We start from the raw sequence: 14,282 nt of genomic DNA, 5'->3' as shown, positions 1-14,282 counted from the left end.
CTCATATAATTTTTCCCCAACCCAATCTATAAAATTATGCCCATATTACAGACAATTGAGGCTCAGAGAGGTAAAGTAACTTGTCTAAGGTTACATATCTAGAAAGCAAAGGAGCCAATTTGAAGGGTAACCTGAGAGAATTTTCATTTAAGATTAACCAATTTGGCAAGCAGTGTACAGTGTGAATTAATGAAGGGCATATAGAAGAAAATCTTGTCAAGAGATTGCAAGAAACCAAGAAAAAAACGATAAGAGCCTGAACTAGGGCTGTGATGGCTGAAGTACAGAAGTTGGAGGCAGGAGCCATTTAAACAGATTCCCAGGATGTAGTGAAGTTAAGTTAAAGAAGATGCTTCCCCACTGGATCACTCAGTACAATTCCAATGAATTATTTATTGCTCTCATCCTTGATGGGCTGTAAACCCTTAAATCTAAGCAGCCTATATCTTATTCCTCACTGTACATATAGGGCCTAGGATAGTGCCTGGCACATAGTGGCAGCTTAATAAATACTGGTCAAAGAAAGAAAGAAGGAAGGGAGAGAACAAAGAAGAAGAAAAGACAATATCTAGATTCCTGGCTTGGTACAGATAATGGTACCACTGACCATCCAAGGAACAGAGCAGAAGGAACACACTAGAACAAGGGGAGATAAGTTTATATACATATGTAGGAAGTTTTACACTTGCTTTTATGTTACCATATATATTATGTGTAAAGATAACTCCACGAGAATTCTATTACTACCTTATCCACTAGTATATATGGAATTGTGTAAAAATAATGATTCTGATATACTAATAAAATTAATTATCACCATTTATATGGGAACTCAAAACATTTTTAAAACGTTTGATCTTCAATCTTCTGAACACATCTCGATGGCTGAGAATGAGAAGGAAACTAGCCCTAGGCCACTAATGGTGCATTTGACAAGGAGCTTAAGACCACAGGGAGCTAGGAGAATCTTCTGTATTACCATCATTTTGGAGACTTCAAAACTATCGATGCCTCCCTTCTCCTTGCTCTCTTTCACTGTCAATTATTTATTTTACCCTAACGCTGCTTTAAGATAATACATGTATACCACTTTCTTCCAGTTAAATGAGAAAATGCATGTAAAGCACTAAATACAGTGCCTGGCACACAGTAAGAACACTATAAATGTTTGTCATCATCACAATGACCATGATTATCATCATGATGATTCCTACAACTACTACACTGTTAAACTAACGCAAGGTCAGACAGGTGGAACTGCAGGTCCTCTAAATAAAACATAAGAACTAGATGCATTTACCTAACAGCACCCTCTTAATCATCATCCTCCTGCAAGGCTTCCCCTGCCTTTTCAAACACTGCTCCTGCAGATCGAAACACTCGCCCATCTTCTCACTATTAAGGTTGCTCTCCAAAAGCCACTTTTTCTCAACAATCTCATCTCACATCCCTGGTTAAACTCTCACTGTGCTCTGTATTTTTCCTTCACCAAAATTGTCAAAGTTTGTAATTAGATATTTGAGTGTCTATGTGCCTCATGAGGTTTTTTTGCTCACAATCATACCCCTAGTACCCAGCAAAAGGGTTCATATAGATAAATGATACTTAGTAAATTTTTGCTGAATAGAACAAAGAATCATCAAATCCCAGACTTTTGTTACTAGTCTATATCTGACCAACTCTTGACTTACACCTAAATATTTTTTTCTGCATTGAATTCAAAATAAAAGACTATAGACACTTGCAAATACTTTATCCCAAAACTGGTTTAGACTTTTTAAAACCAGTTTCAATTTCAAATATCTCCAAAATGCAAAACAAAAATATCTCCTTAAAGCAAAACATTTAAAGCAGTAGGAGAAATCAATTAAGATGTTTTAAAATTATTTTATTAAAGTCATAATAATACTTGTTAGTAAATATTTAATATCTATTCTGACTTTTAAGAAATATTGTTAACCACTGCAGATTTGAGATTTTCATTTTTTAAATATTTTGGAAACTCTTACCTTGACATTTCCCAATAATAGATGTAAATTCATCTTTTGCAGACCTGCAAAATGTGTAAAATTAAGACAATAGCTTTACCATAAAAACACTATTGTGTACTACCATAAAACACCACAAACACTATAGACTAGACAACTTTTCTACACAACACTAAATCATTCCTTCTCTCATAAAGATGGTTTTGTGCCTCAAATAAGACCCTTTCACTGGTGACAATGTTTTCTTCCAATCTTTTTATTTTACCAGAAACAGAGCTACACCAGGAATACAGTGATACAAGCATAAGTGAGTTTAAACACGGTCTTTTAATACAATAGAGATGCTTGGCTCCCATCCCCAAAGGTTCCGATTCAGTAAATCTGGGATGAGGCCCAAGCAAAAATATTCTTTAAAGCTCCACAGATTGATCCTGGTTAAGAACTACTGGTCTATATCATATTACAAAGTTTAATCACGTAGGTAAAAAAGTCTTGTTTTAATAAATCAAATAGTTTTAATAGGTGACCACATCTATATCAGTGACCTATTTAAAATCTGTGATCTTGAAATATATACCAGCATAGTATAATTATTTTATGTTCAAAAACGAAAATTGGTAAATCACCTGAAAAATAATGTAGTAACAATTATCCAAACCTTCAATGCCCATAGCGTCTGATCCAGCAATTCACCTCCTATGAAGTTATCCTTGGGAAATCATTACAGATATATACAGATATCAAGGAAATTAATACAGCCTAATTTATGAAAGAGAAAAATACACCCAGTATAAGGACATTATTAGATTTTGCTATATGCCCTCAATGAAATAAATCTATATACCCTCAATGAAACATGCAATTACTATCTGTGACATGGAAAGATGTTCACAATGTATTAATTTTCAAGTTATCAAGAAAAAAGGTTTAAAGAGAATGTACAGTATCATTCTACTACATATATATAAATATATTACATACACACACACACATACTCACAGAGAAAAGTTTCAAAGAACATATACCAACATGTTAATAGCAGATAAGTCTGGATAGAAGAATATAATTCTATATTCTATATACTATAGGTACTTTGCAGTTCTTCTTTTTTAAATACTTAACTGTATTTTATAATATTTGTAAAATGACTAAGCATTACTTTAAAAACAAATTTTAAAGACTTTAATATTTCTAGCCATTTATTAAAATGTTATATAATGACAAGAGCCAATTATATACACAGAAATAAATTTCCTCAAGAAATTGGAGTGTTTAGACTCCAACTAGAATAGAGCAGAAAAAACATGGTCTTTGAAGTAAAGCTGACCTAAGTTCAGCTCTCTCTGTGTAACCTGGACAAAATATTCAATATGAGTTTCGTTTTCCTTTCAATAAAATAGGATGGGTAATAGCAACTTCAAAACTTAGGGAAAGCATTAAATGAGACATTACGTACAAATTAGCAAGAACTAGACCTAAGTAAATGTTCATTACTTTCATCCTTAATATAATCACAAATAATAGTTGCTCTTTTTGCTGGGGAAGTGGAGGGGAGGGAGATACAAATTTGGTTTTGACAAAACTTTATAGAATTTATTCACTTAAAATTGTTAAGCATATTTGGAAGGGTGCCTTTTTTATAAGAGTCCCTTATTTTAATGCTTTTTGTTGTATTCTGTGCTGATTTCTAATTAGTTCCCATATTTATAACAGCCATAATCATGAGAAATTATTACTTCACTATTTAGGAAAAAAGGAAACATATTTGTCACTTATAATCTGTAACTACTGCCAAATTACAAATTAAATTAGCAATTCACAACAAGTCATTTTTTATCCATGCGAGCCCCACACACAGCAGGTTAACTATGCCATATTAGAGCAAGTGATCAGAGGCCTTTGCCATTCACTACAAAATAAGGTTGGGGAACAGCAGCCCTAGTACTATCCTGCAAAAGGCAGGGCTGTCTCTTAAAACAAAGTGTGTTTCAGCTTTTCCTTTTTTTCCTCAAAAACCATTTCCTATTTATAACTGCTTCCTAATATCAACTAATGATCCCAGACACCAAAATTATCTTTCATTTTCTAGTCCAATCAACAAATATTTACTGAATACTGGATGCTTCCCCTATTCCACTTGCAAACACCCCACTTATTCATCAAACAAACTAAGCACCTATTATGTTCAAGGAAATATACAGTGCTAGGAAAAAAGGACAGTCCCTGCCTCCAAGGAACACAGTATAATCGGAGCTGCAGACTCCAAATGCCATTCACATGGAGTTTTAGGTAAATGGCACACCTTGGAATTGTGCAAAGCAGTGGCCCTAAATATACTGGGGGAAACCCACATACAAGCATATATGGCTAAACAACATGATCAAAATGTAGTATCGACTTGTGATTAAGAGCATAAACACTGAATCTCAGATGGCTGATTTCAAATCCTTAGGCGAGTTACTGAACCACGTTGTGCCAGCTTCCTCATTTCGAAAATGGAGAAAAATAGCAAAACCTACCTCACAGGGTTTCAGCAAGGATTAAATGAGTTAACACATGTAAAGCACTTAAAACAGTGCTCAACATTGTTCACATTATCTTCTCATCATTAAGTATAATAACGTGTTCATTAATACAAGAAATAAAGGATTGGCACCTAACCAATGAGGGGAGGGGGAATCCATAGGGAGTGTGTTCCTGAAAGGCTTCCTGGTGGAGCTGACTCTTCACCATATGAGAGTCTTTAGTTATACTAATGTCATAAAGCTTTTGCAGATTACAGACCAGATAAATAAGATCTTGATGAGCATCACTTCTGTTGCCCAAAAATCTCCCCTCACCACCTAATCTCAAATACATGAGTGAATTCCTAAAGAATTGGATATAAGTTTTACAAATATTATTTTACACTCAAAAATCCAGTAGCAAATGCTTTTATAAAAGCAAATAATTTTTCTTTTTATTCTTTTCATCAACATTTTTTTAACAAATTCCAGAAACCCTTAGTCAAACTCTCCTTCATAGGCCTAAATATCAATCCCATCCCCACTTGCACATTCTGACCCTAACACCTAAAATCATTCTATTAATGTTCTCATTTCACGGGAAAAAGATGCAAATTTTGACTATTAACTGCTGTTTATAAAGAAGTCACATCATGAGCACATTTCTCAAAAAGACACATTTCAGTTAACTGCAACAAATAGAATAGGAAGTGCTAGCCCATTCCTATGAAGAATGCAAGTTCAAATATTGTGCCAACTTGATGTTTACTGATGCTGTTAAAACTGAGGGACCTGTCTATTAAAGCCATGCCAAATTAAGCAATGTAGTTCTGAAAGGATGTCATTATTGCCAATCATTTCTGTCCTGATGGTTTTAAGAAGGATCACAAAGCCTCCCCATCTGAAGTCAATGCCCCAATGGGGGCAAACCATCTGTCTACTCCCCAAAAAGCTGAAGGGTCCAGTTCTGATTGGATAAACGGAAAAAGAAAGAAACTTCACAAACAGAAAGCTAAGACCAGTGTGATAACAACTGAATGCTCATTAACACTATTTTTAGTCAAGAATAATGAAGTGGCAGAAAAAATTTTTGACTGGTATCTAGGCATCTTGAAATTTATGCCTCATTGCTTATTTTTTTAAGAACCAAGAGTTTGGCCTTGCCTAGAGAAAGGAGTAGCCTTATAGAGGTATAACATGTTTAGTCTGCTGTTGCTAATTTCCCAAAACATGAACTAGTTTTCCTGAGTTAGCTGCTATTATTGCTATTTCTTTCACAACTGACATATCACTTAAAAATAAACTACACAGAACTACATGGAAATCTTGAGAAATCTTCTAGATGTGTATGTAATACCACTGAATGTCTCAAGAGAAGAGAGAATATCACTGGTCTCAAGTAATATGTAACCTTGGTCTTTTGCAGACCCATATTCCATCTATAACTTTACGTCAACAGAGCAAAGCAGCCCCTACTTTTTTAATATCTTCCTGAGCATCTGCTTAGCTGACTTAGTAATAACTAGTCAAACAAAAGTGATTTCCAGAGTTCTAGAAGATATGCCTTGTCTTCTGAGAAAGTAAAATTTCTCAGGACACAGCAGAGTGATCTAAGCAAACAGAACATGCTACTCTGAGAAAGTATCCTTCACTCTTTAATTGGCATAAGTTGGTGTTTGATACCTCACACAATTATGTGAGTTAACAGTAAAATCCCTTTAAATATATCCCCGTTAAAAATCCATTTTTTTTAATTGTGGTAACATTGGTTTATAACATTGTATAAATTTCAGGTGTACATCATTATACTTCTATTTCTGCATAGATTACATCATGTTCTCATGTTCACCACCCAAATACTAATTACAATCCATCACCACACACATGTGCCTAATTATCTCTCTCAGCCTCCTCCCTCCTCACTTCCCCTCTGGTAACCACCAATCCAATCTCTGTCTCTATGTGTTTGTTTGTTGTTGTCCCCTTTAAAAATCCTAATTCCCATAAACTAAGTAAAATTTTTCTCAAGGGAAATTTTGAATATGAATAATATTAACAATTACCTGATCTCCACACACTGATCTTGAACAGCAGCCAAAAGTTTTCCATTGCTTTCATTGGGGAGAAAGAGATAAAAAAAATTCTATATGAATATTTGAAGCAGTCTTCAACACAGCTGGAATTATTTTAAGAAGTTAAAATCATTTTTAAAATTTTTCACATCTTTAATTATCCAACTTTTGACCTTACAATTACACGAGTACATAGTTACAAATGCAGACAAAATGATTCAATACAGTTGAATTAACACCTTTAAACAATACTAATCATGTGTGACAAAGGGAATTTATATACAACAAAAATCAAGAATGCAAGCCTTAAGGACCCCAAAATTAATATCCATAATGAAATTTAAATGCTAATCCATTCTTACCTTGCAAGTACCAAATGCCAGTTTATCTGTTTATTAACCAAGCGAATCAGTCCATCAGGGAGCAAAAAAGGTGCAGGGCTGAAACCACAACACATTACCCAAGTTAAAGTCTAATCATGAAAACCACATATAAGTAGATAAATATTATTAATAGCATATAGATCTATAGCGAGAGATAGGGCCTTTTTTTCCCATTAGAATATAAAATTTGAATATTGGCAAACCCAAAACCAGAAGTTACTAACTGGATATCTGAAATCTGACCACATACATTTCTCTATTTCCAGAAAAACATGGTGGCATGTTCAAAGGTATAAATTTTATGTCCTTTCTAAGGAGAAGATATTGAGGGTGCCAGTAATATAGCAGAGTGAGCTTACAAGAAACCCTTTCTGCTCTGCACACCTAGAAATTCTGGCTCAACTCTAACAAAACAAATTCTAGTGTACAGCTAAGCTCACAAGAAAGAAAGAGAAATCTCCAAGTACAAGAAATGAAAAGAGAACTGCAAGTTAGAATTGGGCACAGGACAAAGGCAGGGATAAGAACTCAAAAGAGGAGTAAACAATCAGGACAGGAAATGAGCTGTGGGCCACAAAAAGGCCAGGGGCTGGAAGTGAGACTCCCACAAAGGCCAGGACCCCCAAAGACTGTGCTGGCGATGAAAGGACAACTAGACGAACTCACCACGGGCCCAGGGAGACTTTCAGGAATCCCATCTCTGCCTGGAATTCTGGTCTGGGGGATGGGAATGAACTCCTCCATGAAAAATCAAAACCCAAAGCCTCTACTATGTGCAAGACTGGAGTGCAATTTCACTTTATTCAAGGGATGCAAGAATGCCCAAGCATAAGCTCACAGTAACATCATTTACAAAAGACATGAGGAAATGATCCACTACAAGTGATACAACAAATTAGAGCAATGCATGAAGAAACCAAGAAAATAGATAAAAAAGAAGAAAGAAAACAATTTGATTAAAAAAATACACAAAAAAGAAAAAACACATTATGAAAATTAGAAAACACAAACAGGATAAAAAAATATTAGTAATATACATTCAGTATATTTATGCTCATTTTTTAAAACACAGAATATTTAACATCATGAGATAGTTATAGAAATTATTATAATAAAGATATGAAACATGCACGTGAATGATACCATCAACATGAGGATGATAATTTCCTCTGGAGAGGAAGGCAGAGGAAAAGGATGGTTGGGGAGGTGTGGGGGAAGCCCAAGGGTGGGATGGGGGCACCTTGAGCTGTAACATTTTGCATAAAAAGAGAGGACTATCTGAAGCTAATACGGCAAAATAGCAACAACTGCTTTAATTCAGATGTAGATATAAATCATAACAGGTTTATTATATTATTGTCTATAATCCTCAGTCTGTTTATATTTCATAATTAAAAGAAAAAAACTTTAAAAGCAAAAGCCACTTGAAACAAATATTGGCCTCAAAACCTTTAGGTTTAATTACCACAAACTCAAGAGCCAAAATTTAACTACAATCTTTTTGAAAGTAACATATCATGGGGAAGATTAGATAATCACCTCATGGTGCATTCACAAGCTGTACACTGATCAATGTGGTCAACTCAGGGAAAGGGACTTCCTAGGAGAAAGATACCTCCTGACGCCTCATCTTAAGGTGCTCACACACAGGACAAGGCTTGTAGCAGAGGGAGCTCTTGTTGAGCCCTCCTCCTCAATAAATAACAAAAGGCCTGACTGTCAAGCAGTAGCCTAAACAGACATATTTTCTGCCCACCCTATCTTAGGGTGTTCAGAACTAGCAAGCTGTAGCCCAGTGAGCTCAGGAAAACAACCTTCCTCTTACATTTCCCTCCCCTTATCTCTCATCTCTCTCACCTCTCATCTCTCTCTCTCCTCTCTCTCATCTCTCTACTCTATCACACCCCACATCCCTAAAGAAGAAGATAAAATTAAATAAGTAAATTTAATTTACATACACACAGAGTAACAGCAGAAAAACACTGGAGCTAATCCTGGAGGAGAGCCAAAGGTCTCTTTTATAGAACTATATTATCTCTGGAATTTTCAGATTAGATATCTTTAAGGAAAAAGCAATTTGTGGTAAATAATTCTATAAAACAATTCCTACACATATATCTAAAAGCAGAATTATATATCCTTTGTCAGAATGATCATTTCTTTGTTCCTTTTAAGGCTAAAAATTAGCACCATGCCTAAAAACATAATTAACACTCAAAAGAATTAAAAAGTACCCAAAAACTGAAACCTAAAGAATCTTCTCTGATGCACAGCAACTGAATATTGACCACAAGAGCTGATACAACAATAAGAATGAAAGTGTTCTTAAAAAGATACGAAAGCTATAGATCCATCAGGTGGGCATTCAAGATAAGGCTGAGAACACTCATCAGACAAGGCAGAGGTGTCATGATATATTCTTAATAATGAGTAAAGGAACAAAAATTACCCTAAGTCTCCTGAGCTATCTTGTCAGGGTATGCCCAATGTTTGAAATGTCTATTTTATAGACTGGGTTCACCTGAATGCCAACATCTATATCACAATCTGGGATTCAATTCTGAAAACTTAAATCATAACTAGGATAATAGTGTTTGTATTTGATGTTCATAGTGTTTCTCTGAAGGAGTGATGACTCACCTGTACCAGAAGTATTGGCGTAAAAATAATAAACGATCTGTAATAAAAAGAAATAGCAAAGCCAAATATGAATCAGCTATTCTTTAGGAAGCATTTTCAAATTAGATTTATTGACAGTAAATCTAAAATATACTATAGACTGAGTCATTACAAAACTAAACAAAACATAGAGAATATATCTCCTAAAATAAGAGAATAAATATAACCTAATATACACTACAACTTTTACAAGATCATATGTTTGTTTACATTAAGTCCCAAGTTTGTGTTATTCAAAACTTTGAAGTATTTTCTAACAGTATAAAAAGTAAAAGTGGTTTGAGATGCTAAATTTCACCTAAGAGGCCTTAATAAAACCATGGAGAAGTCATAGTAACCACCCTTTAAAACCAAAGTATTTGTGGGCCGGCCCCGTGGCTTAGCGGTTAAGTGCGTGCGCTTCGCTGCCGGCGGCCGGGGTTCGGATCCCGGGTGCGCACCGAGGCACCACTCCTCCAGCCATGCTGAGGCCGCGTCCCACATACAGCAACTAGAAGGATGTGCAGCTATGACAGACAACTATGTACTGGGGCTTTGGGGGAAAAATAAATAAATAAAATCTTTAAAAAAAAAAAAAAAAAACCAAAGTATTTGTATAAAAATTAAGATACTATTTTACATTATATGACAAAGATTTAAAAAGTAATAATAATACCTAAAATTGGAAAGCCCATGGGAAACAAAATCTCTAACACACTATTGATAAATAATGTTTTATACAATCTCACTTAAAATGTATATGTATGTGTGAACGTGTGTACACAGTTAGGTGTATACCAATGGAAAAATGTCTCAAGGAGAACAGATTATCTCTGGGCAGTAAAATGAGGAATAATTTATTTATTATAATTTGTGGTTATTTATATTCTCTAAATTTTCTAAAACGAATTGTATTACTTGGGTATATTTTCTAAATTTTCAAAATTTCAAAGCATTTGTGATAATGAAAATGCAAGTGCTTCTTGTATCAGAATATAAAATTATTTTATCTTTATCAAAAGATAAAATTATAGTTAATTTCAAATACTCAACTCCTTTGAAACTGAATCTTCTCTTTATAAGTAGCTAAAATTCACTGGTATAATAAAGACGGGCTTTGGAGCAGAAACACATGCAGCCAAATTCCAAATGAATGACTTTGGGCAGGTTTCCTCATCTATAAACAGAAACTCATAACAGCACCTACCTTGCTGGTCTGGTAAAGGGTAACATGAACTAATATACTTAAAGCCCTCACAACACCAGCTTAAGGCGGCTAGTGCTCAAAACTTTCTCAGATCCTGTGAGTTCTATGTCAATTTTGTCAGAAGTTAAATGAATGCCCTGGTTAATCAAATTTGTAATCTGAACAACTGTGACCAGGTGTATCTGAAATATCATGTAAACTTCTTAAAATGTCCTGTCACTGTCTTTCCCCTTCAATGTCCATAGACTCTGAGACTCGCATGGGGTTTGATTTTCTTCACTTCTTCTAGAACACATCCATAATGGTTCAACTCAGGCCATACTTTAGCTCTAAGCTGCATTAAAAATGTGTGTGTGTATGTATATATATGTATACACACATATACATATATATACATACACACATATGTGTATGTGTGTGTATATATACACTCACACTCACATACATACAGATACAGGTCTATAATTAAAATATATACGTATTTATCATGCTCTAAATTAGAAGTCTGAAGAACACATTTTAAAATTCCTAAACTTTCTAAAACAATACAGTTATGAATGAAGTGGAAAATAATTATCTGCTAACTATATCAGTATATGCAGAAAAATAAATAAGCTATACTTACCTTTAATTGCTTTTGTGATGATAAAGGACGCACCATGTTTTCGGTTGCCTCTAGGCTACAATTGGAAACAAAAAACAAAAAAAAACTTTCATATGGGAATTTTCTAGTAATATTTACACAATATGTAAAGTTACATTTCTTTGCTAAAACTCAGAGTACTGGGTACAAGTCACTAGTATTTAAAAAGTACTTATGGATAAAAACAAAACAAGTAGAAGCAGGACTGGGAACAGTGGAAGTAAAAGTGAGCATGGCAGACGTACAGGCATTTGTCAGGAGGACTTTAGAAGGGAGGACGAGGACTGAAGCTGGAAACCGTTTCCAAATCAAAACACCAGTCCAAAGACAAGAGAAGTCAAGAGCAAAGACCATACTGGTTGCCAGTTCAGCAGTCTACTTGGGTAGGCTTAAAACAAGTTTTGCTTGCAGGAAAAGTAATCATACGGATTACTCACCTCACGTCTTGAGGCAAATTTATTGAATATCTGTTGTCTATCCACAGACAAAATGCTACTAACACACACTGACATATAATTGCTATATTAAATAGTTTCTTAAGTATAGACTAAACATTGTGTAGGCTAAACAATACTAGGCACTATAAACAATGAGTAAGATCTACTAATGTGTTGTTAAGAAAGGAACAATGCACATATAGTAAGTGCAGACAGATATGGCTTAAAAGCACATAAAAGTTACTTCATTCAACAAACAAACTGATCATCCACTTCACGTAAGACCCAGGTTGGTCCTGGGGAGGCATATAAAAATGAATCAGCTGTAGCTGCCCTCAAAGAGCTTGTAGTTCAACACTTGAAATCAACAGAACCAAACAAAACAAAGTGCTACGAAAATTCAATGTAAGTTGATGCTGTGCTTATTTTTTTAAAAATCAATAATGTTAAGCATTCTGAAATATTATTGTAATTAACCAGTGAGTGCTAAGGAGTAGAAATGTATCCTTATCCAGCCAATAGCAGCAGCAACAGCTTCCAAGCTGCATAACCTACAAAATATTCACATTGTTCAAAACAAACAGAAAGTAATACTTGAAAAACAATAATATATGCAGATCTCTGCCAGCCTATAAAATATATTATTCAAAACAAACAGAAACTGCAGTGAGAAGGAGGTTAAAGAAAAACTACAAACTGTATAGGAGAACGAGTCGTTTTTCCAGTAAAGCAACACTCAAGAAAGATGTTGTAAAAAAGAATTCATATGGGCAGGACTCCATGATCTCTAACAAAAGTCCTTTTTGATCTTGCTGCATCCTCTGAGTCTAAAACAGTGACTGGCATATGTTAGGCACTCAATACATCTGTTGAATAAAGGTGGATTCCGGGTTGCTACTCTTCACCTCGTGCCTGGGAGGCCCTCTCTGTGGAACAATTGATAACCTCAAGGTCCACTTCAGGTTACAACCCTTCTCTAGGAGAGAACCCCACCCCGGTCAGTAGCTCGTTACTCTTCACTCCCAAGGCATTTTGCTTACACCGCTATTATAGCGCCTATTACACTAGGTTATGAAAAATGTTCACTGGCTTGTCTCCCCTCTAGACTGCAAGAACCACGAGTTATGCACCTCTGTATGCCCAGCGCCTGGCACAGTATCTGACACAGATGGACACACATATACACTTATTAAATGCCTGTTTATTGAAATACACAAGAACTGGCGCAATTCAGCCCCAAGTAGGAGTTAGGGTTAGATGCCATTCTCCACGGCAGCCCGCCAGATGTTGAGACGACTGTAGGGACCTGGAAAATTCTCCCACTGCAGATGACAATCAGCCCTGGCCAGTCCTGTCGGGCGATGGGAAGGGACTACCGAAGAGTCTAAAAACGAGGACCTTCTAGTCCAATGCCGTGCCTCCCCTCCAAGTAAAGGGCAGTGAAACAGAACCAGAGTGGGAAGGTACGTGTTCCAGAACCCGGGGTTGCGCCACCCGACCACCGAATTCGCAGCCCAGGAGGACTCTTGGGAACACCCCTTAGGGGACCCAGGCCCCGGCTAGCCCGCCATGCCGTTACCAGGGTGACCACGCAAGCTGCAGAGCCCCGCTCCCCAGCCCACCCAGCTCCACTCCCCTGCGTGGCTCCCGCTACGTGGCTCTGCCCGGGCAGCACCCGCGCCAAGCTGGCCGCAGCTCTGGAGGGGTCGGGGTCACCTGTACTTCTGTCTCCGGGGGCCACTCGGTGTTGACCAACAAGTCATAGAGAATTGTCTCCTCCTCGCCCTCCGCAGCGCCTGGAATCACAGCCGGCGCTGACTCGGAGGCCGCCATGTTCGCCCGGGACCCAGCAGCTGAGAGAGTGTCACTACGGCATCCCGCAATGGACAAGCTTCCTTAGCCGCGGCCGCTTTTGATTCACGGGGAAGAGGGTGGAGTTAACAGGACGTGGAAAGGAAATGCTAGGTTAACCTTTTTATGAATAGGAAGAACGATGACTAGTGCTTGTCTGGGTAACGACTGTCTGTCCCGCTGTACTCCTTGTTAATTAGTCTGCTCGAGATCAGCCAAGTCTGAACCTCTCTTATCCAGTCGGCTTCTATAAAACAGAAGTGGTAAAAGTATTGGTAAATGATGAATGGTAAATGGTAAAAGCATCCCTGAGATGCTGGCGTTCACTTATGTATTCGTTGTCACTTATGTATTGTACACAGAAAGAGTACAAACAGTGGTTTTTTTAAATAAACACCAAAAAGTTATCCAATGCAACAGATTAAGCCAATGAAAGGTATCAGAGGAATGGTGCTATAGGAGTTCAGAAAAGGCACGGAAGTCCAGAGGGTCTGAAAGGGCTCCCTGCAGGAAGTGGAGCTTGTCCTGGGTCTTGAACA

General features: G+C 36.6%; 1 protein-coding gene across 2 annotated transcripts in view; it reads right to left on the bottom strand.

The window, feature by feature from the left end:
* Positions 1-13,754, bottom strand: part of NBAS (NBAS subunit of NRZ tethering complex) — a 331,461-nt gene extending 317,707 nt beyond the window's left edge. For both annotated transcript variants that reach the window (XM_087437126.1, XM_087437127.1), the window contains exons 1-6: positions 13,609-13,754; positions 11,438-11,492; positions 9,588-9,624; positions 6,927-7,004; positions 6,556-6,603; positions 2,010-2,053 (exon numbers count right to left, since the gene is read on the bottom strand). In XM_087437126.1, the coding sequence (XP_087293252.1) occupies positions 2,010-2,053; positions 6,556-6,603; positions 6,927-7,004; positions 9,588-9,624; positions 11,438-11,492; positions 13,609-13,725 (379 nt within the window). In that variant the 5' untranslated portion in view covers positions 13,726-13,754. The remainder of the gene's footprint in view (positions 1-2,009; positions 2,054-6,555; positions 6,604-6,926; positions 7,005-9,587; positions 9,625-11,437; positions 11,493-13,608) is intronic.
* Positions 13,755-14,282: the final 528 nt, after the last annotated feature.

The sequence above is a fragment of the Ceratotherium simum genome, chromosome 11, assembly GCF_057802395.1.
Source record: "Ceratotherium simum simum isolate JZ-2026a chromosome 11, ASM5780239v1, whole genome shotgun sequence".
Classification (NCBI taxonomy): domain Eukaryota; kingdom Metazoa; phylum Chordata; class Mammalia; order Perissodactyla; family Rhinocerotidae; genus Ceratotherium; species Ceratotherium simum.
The sequence above is the reverse complement of the archived record's forward strand: the minus strand, read 5'-3'. Positions and strand labels throughout refer to the sequence as shown.